We start from the raw sequence: 6,807 nt of genomic DNA on the forward strand, positions 1-6,807 counted from the left end.
TTTTATGATTAAATCGTATTCCTTTTCAGTTGAGGCATAAACTCTCTGAGCAAAAGCTCGAAGCTGAGTATAGTTGTTCAGGTCAAATCTGATATTACCCTTCCAAAGATTATAGGCCTCCTGCTTCTCCATATAAACACGTCTACAATCATCATTGAACCACGGTTTGTTCTTCACTCGGTACCTTAGCACACGAGAAGGGATACACCTATCAATTATGTTGACTAGATTCTCATTCATAGGGACAACAGGATCTACACTACTATATAATTGTGACCAATTCAAGCACAAAAGATCATGCAAATTCCCATTCCAGTCTGCTTGGGATTTCATATAAGTTTTATTTGTTTTCATTAAGGTCACTTTTCCTTTATCCACGGATGTGACATACAGCAAGACCTGAAAAATTCCACACTTGTTTTCATTAAGGTCACTTTTCTTTTATCTATGGAATTGGCATTGTGCAAGACCTGGAAAATTTCACTCTTGTTTTCATTAAGGTCACTTTTCTTTTTTTACACTTATTTTCATTTGAACTAAAACTTTTGGATACTTATTCGCTTGAACAATACTTAGGAATGTAATTTAAAGCAGCCTTAACACACAGATGAATATAATTATTAACACCTTACAATTATAATCAAACACGCTGAAGGTGGCAAGCCAAATTGTACATTCGTATGTTAGACAGCTTTATAGTTAAATAGAATTCCTGTCGACGAAAGGACCTCATCCAAACGTAGACGAAGCGAAAAAGTCCTATTCAGTGAATATGTTTAGCTCGTAACCACTCTGTCCTAAAAATATGAACAATATCACTATTAGTGGCATGGAAACAGTAAGTCAAATTAGATTACACCAGAATTACTCAAAATTAAGCTGCAAAACTTTTACAGGGCTTCATAATAATGCAACCTTTGACACAAGTAACCTGGAAATTTCATATGAATAAATTGACTCAAAAGGACCAAGAATAGTTATTTAATAATTAAGGATTTAGCAAGACCTTTACTTAAATATAAATGAAAGTACTGGCAATAACAAGGAATCGAACTAAAACCCGCTTCCTTCAGTTGAACCCCATACCTGTTACTGTCCAGAGAAGCATATAAGTGGAAGTGACGACGACGTTCACCACAAGAGCACGTTGCAGATAAAGGAGCCAATTATGCGACACATGAAGCCAGGACTCCACTTGGGCTCAATCACACAAAACGATGCTGAATACATCAAAGTAAACCCTTGGTCATAACTCGAGGATGACGACTTCAGAACTGCATACGTCTCGACGTGGCACATGGTTGTGGCAAACTAATCGAAGAAGCTATCCAGTGGTCCAGTGGAGGTTTTACAATATCCACATATTGTACATATTCCTCACTGTATAATTATCGACGAAGAAACACATCTGCGAACAACACTTGAAAACGATGATTAGTAATTTCACAGAAGGCATAGAGGAGGAGTTGCTGCCATACTGCCGACGGTGAGATGTCTCTGCTTCTGTCTTTCAGTACATAACCATATGGGCTTGTATAGTTATAACAAGGTAATAAGGGAACCAATGGAAGAGGGTTAAAAAGTGAAAAACAAGCTAATTCAATATCAACTTAAAACTATTAAACAACCACCTACTCCCTTTGAATCAAATTGCACGGTGAATACAAACAAATAAGGAAAGTTACGAATTATATTCGTAATTTTCTGGACATTATTAAGGTCACTTTTCTTTTTACACTTGTTATCATTAAGGTCACTTTTCTTTTTACACTTGTTTTCATTAAGGTCACTTTCCTTTTTACACTTGTTTTCATTAAGGTCACTTTTCTTTTTACACTTGTTTTCATTAAGGTCACTTTTCTTTTTACACTTGTTTTCATTAAGGTCACTTTTCTTTTTACACTTGTTTTCATTAAGGTCACTTTTCTTTTATCCATGGATGTGACATACTGCAAGACCTAGGAAATTCCATTCTTTTTTTCATTAAGGTCTTTTTTGCTCTTTTCCATGGATATGACATACTGCAAGACCTGGAAAATTCCACACTTTGTTTTTATTAAAGTCACTTTTCTTTTTACACTTGTTTTTAGTAAGGTCACTTTTCTGTTTACACTTGTTTTCATTAAGGTCACTTTTCTTTTTTCCACGAATGTGACATACTTCAAGACCTGTAAAATTCCACACTTGTTTTCATTAAGGTCACTTTTCTTTTTACAATTGTTTTCATTAAGGTCACTTTTCCTTTATCCATGGATGTGACATACTACAAGATCTGGGAATTCCATACTTGTTTTCATTAAGGTCTTTTATTCTCTATTCCATGGACGTGTCATACTGCAAGACCTGGAAAATTCCACTCTTGTTTTCATTAAGGTCACTTTTCTTTTTTCCATGGATGTGACACTGCAAGACCTGGAAAATTCCACACTTGTTTTCATTAAGGTCACTTCTTTTTTTCCATGGATGTGAGGTACTGTAAGACATGTGAAATTCCACACTTGTTTTCATAAAGGTCACTTTTCTTTATTCCATGGATGTGAGGTACTGTAAGACCTTGTTTTCATTAAGCTCACTTTGCTTTTTTTTCCACGGATATGAGATGATGCAAGACCTGTGAAATTCCACACTTGTTTTCATTAAGGTCACTTTTCTTTTTTCCACGGATGTAAGATATTGCCAGACCTGGGGAATTCCACACTTGTTTTCGTTAAGGTTACTTTACTTTTTTTTCACGGATGTGTGATACTGCAAGACCTGTGAAATTCCGCACAGATTCACTGGCAAAAAGTGCTGCAGCCGAGTTGCTACGAAGAAGGTATCCCATTCTCTCTAATGATTTTTTACCAGCAATGAAGAATTCTATTTATAACAATTGACATCAGCAGTGGGATAGTTTAATGGAAAATATGATGAGAGAAGCGATTGTTTTATCCCCTTGGAGGTATAATAGGATACCCCGAAAATAGGAGACTACTTTGTCGTCTCCGCATTGGTCGCACTCGGATGACACACGAGTTTCTGCTGGCTGGCCAACACAAACCATATTGCGACGACTGTTTGATACCCTTGACAGTGCGGCATTTGTTGACTGAATCTCCCACTTATAGCACAGAAAGAAATAGATATCTGTTTGAGCCTCGGGGTGAGGATGGCAGGTTCATCCTTGCCAAGATCCTTGGACGTGATGTGTCGCACAATGTTAGTGGCCATTTGTGAATTTATATCAGAAGCAGGTCTTCTTAATGCTATTTAACTTTTATAGCATATTTACTTCTCTGGTTTTAATTGAATATTCTTTTCATCTTTATTTATAATAAACGATATCAGCGTCAATGACCTTCGATGTCAGGATGCCAGAGAACTTCAAATCATTCATATATTCCAAACTTGTTTTCTTTAAGGTCACTTTTCCTTTTTTCACGGATACGAGATATTGCAAGACCTGTGAAATTCCACTCTTGTTTTCAGTAAGGTCATATTTCTTTTTTCAACGGATGTTAGATACTGCATGACCTATGAAATCCACTCTTGGTTTCATTAAGGTCAATTTTCTTTTTCCATGGATAGGAGATACTGCAAAACCTTTGAAATTTCACGCTTGTTTTCATTAAAGTCACTTTTCTTTTTTGGCATATATGTGACATACTGCAAGACCACCTATGAAATTTCTGTCATTCTATTCTGTGTTTTGGATTTCTAACCAATTTCATGTGGTTTAAAAAACTCAAACCCTCTCAATATTTGTTACGTGTATAAATAAACAGGATCTTATTTATATTGTTTTCTGAATTACTACCAGGCCTCTAGTTCCACTTCCTACTTCCGTTTATAAATAGAAAGTTGAATATACCGATTTTGAGTTCTGAAATGAACCGAATGATTCTTTATTAAAATGGAAGTGGAGAATTGGGTCTTGTCAAATTTGAAGACGTTGGACAGTTAAGTGCTGAAAGATCAAGGGGTAATGGATGAAAAGCAATAAAGAAAAAGAAAAACATGTATTATTAAGTGTCTAAGACATTATCCACCATGACACCTGATTGAGTTTATAGTATATGGGCAAATATTAAAAATTTCATGTTTGCTAAAATTTTGATAGAATCTTAGCAACCATGTTTAAACCATTTTATATCCACCTCTAATCAAGAAAAACATGGTCGCCATTTTTTCCATGAACTTTTAAAGTAGCCATATTGGATTTCAAAATGACTACGTAGTATTTTCTTTAAATCGTTAATATCCCGGCTTCTATTTGGGATAGGAACTTACATCCATAGTCTATATATACATTTTCAGGGTCAAAGATTAATAACCTACAATTATAAATAATAGAGAAATAAAACTACATAGAATTTTGGGGTATTTATATAATTTTCATGTATTTTTGTAGAAAAATACCAGTCACTGCAGGTAGACATAAATAGATTTAGTGTAGAGATTGTGGCCTGCAGCTTCCAGGTAGGGCACATTGTCGTGCAAAGCGTACGCGTGCAGACGCCAGTCACTAGTGCATTCCGACCTCAGGAATGTCCTCAGTATGTCAATCATGTCCATGTATTGCAGCCATAGCTGTGCAGTATGCAGATTCTTCATCGATAGTCGGGCTACATTCATGATGTCACAAACAGTCAGAACTGTGCTGAAAGGATATCTTCAGTAGAACACTCACCCTTCATCAATGAATCATACAGGTCACGCAGCTCACACAGGTCAGTTGGTCCAGCTCCCACACTTTGCGACCCCGATTCGGTATCATGTGGATCCATGGCTGCCAGTGCATTATCTCGTCTTCACTTGGTTCGTCATCTCCTACAGTGCCGTGAGGACATCATCCTTAGCCTGCGAACAAGTAGGCACTAATGTACCAAGTATACTTTCTGCGAGGAGAGTGTTCAGTGCTGCATCAACCAAGAAATGCCCACGGATAGCTTGGTCATATGGCTTGCCAGACAGAATGTGTGTTACAGTGTCCTCGGCGTACATCAGTTCCTGAACAGAGCGCATTCCAGATCCGACATTATATTTCCTATACTCCCCAAGAAGCTCATCAGAATGTGGAAGCCCTCCCATGCGCAGTACAATCTTACGCAAGTCACTGGCCTCCAATTGACTTTCGATGATGGTAAGCGCCTTCCACCAAAGTGGTTGGTCTAATGTGGTGATGACCTTTGCATTGTACTGTTTGGCCTGCTCAGATAGAAATGTCAATGTTGAATAGATGCAAGTTGGATCACTGCTGTTAATGTCGATCATGGGAAGCAGGAACACTGTACACTGACCTGGATGTACACTAGTGTGCACGGTTTGCATCATGCCAGACCATGCTGGTCGTGGAGAGTGCAATGTGAGGGACAGCTTCCAGAGGAGGTCAAGGTTGGTAGATCTGTCCTTTTCTATATCATCTTGTAGACCCTCATACCCCAGAGTATCTAGCCCATCGCAAGGTGATGTCAGATGCTGAATGTTTATTCGTCCCACGGCTACAACATCCTTCAGTGTCACAGACACGTGGCGCTCTTGTTGATGTCCGGATACCTGGAGTGGCAGATGCAATCATTCCCATCCCGTGGAATGTGTTGAGACCATCTATTGTACGGATGTTGTGATCGACATTGTCCGCCATATGTTGGATGACCTGCTCCGGCTGGTAGTTTGGTATGTCTGTCCCTAGTACAACTGCTGCACTCCATTCATACCTTTGTATCTCACGATAAGAACTGCAATATCCGTGGGCATGGAGCGTGTTGATCAAGAACTAAAATGCAAATTGATGGTACATTTGTACACCAATTCTTATCTGTAAGGGTGCCAGCAGCACTCTGGGCCGAAATGCCTGCATGATAGCCTGACCTAGAGAACTGACTTTTCTATCAGCATCACGGCCCACAAAGAGTGTTTGAAGGAGTTTTAGGGATTCAGGTAGGAACGACATGGCTTCTTCTGTTGAGGACATTTCAGTTGTACATGGGTACATATCTATCAACTATTGTATGGATTTCACATCACTTTTGATCAGTTTTGCTGCCGTCTTAATCGGTCTCATCTTCTCAGCTTCAGATGATGTCTCCTTTGGCCTATGATGGAATTCTTGAATGATCACAGAGGCCCTGTGGCGAAAGCTCACAACATTCTCTTTGCCATTTATTTCTGCGATGCTGATATCCTGACCAAAGTGCTTTTGGATACATTCCTTCATATAGGTGAATCCATAAGGTGTGCATCAGTTCCAAAAAGATATTCCCCCATTTTTTCTATGAAATCCGGTATCGTTGTCTGTTCCTCGTCATTGGCTTTGAGGTGTCATCAGCCGGTATACCACACTTAGGTCGCTTGCTTGGCACTGTAAGGAAATGGCATGGAATTTGCTTCTCAGTTCTGAAGTTTATTCTTTCATATGTTGTGATAGACAGCGTCAGCGGCATGCAAGTCCTGGATGAATTGTACTCGAGCCTTTACTGTCTCTGACCATGCATCATTGCGTTCAACACAGCTTTCTGTAACCTTCCTCTGGAAGTCCATTGTTCGGACTGGTATAAGTTTATGCGTTTTTGTCTTCCCTGGTACTTGTCTGGTGTTCCACAGAACAAACAGTGTTCACTATAATGAAACGCAGAACTGGCAGATCGACGCACATGCTTATTGCCGCTGAAACCACCAGTATAGTCCTAGCCCTGTTTTCTGATGTCTTACTCAATAGACAGTTGGGAGCAGAAGTCCTTCCTGCATTTGGTGTGTACACTTGTCCAGGTGCGACACTGATATCAGCCTGCTGTGGGTCATTTGCCTTGCTTATTCCATCACACCCCT

The 6,807-nt window shown here is 39.1% G+C and overlaps 1 protein-coding gene across 1 annotated transcript; it reads right to left on the reverse strand.

Annotated features, from left to right (window-relative positions):
• Nucleotides 1-1,605: 1,605 nt before the first annotated feature.
• On the reverse strand, nucleotides 1,606-4,766 carry LOC137623588 (nucleolar protein 58-like). The gene is made up of 3 exons (XM_068354420.1): nucleotides 4,670-4,766; nucleotides 2,023-2,168; nucleotides 1,606-1,926 (listed from the first exon to the last, which is right to left on the reverse strand). The coding sequence occupies exons 1-3, from the start codon at nucleotides 4,764-4,766 to the stop codon at nucleotides 1,606-1,608; spliced, it is 564 nt and encodes a 187-aa protein (XP_068210521.1).
• Between the last annotated feature and the right edge of the window lie 2,041 nt (nucleotides 4,767-6,807).

Source organism: Palaemon carinicauda, chromosome 30, assembly GCF_036898095.1.
Source record: "Palaemon carinicauda isolate YSFRI2023 chromosome 30, ASM3689809v2, whole genome shotgun sequence".
In the NCBI taxonomy this organism is placed as follows: Eukaryota; Metazoa; Arthropoda; class Malacostraca; order Decapoda; family Palaemonidae; genus Palaemon; species Palaemon carinicauda.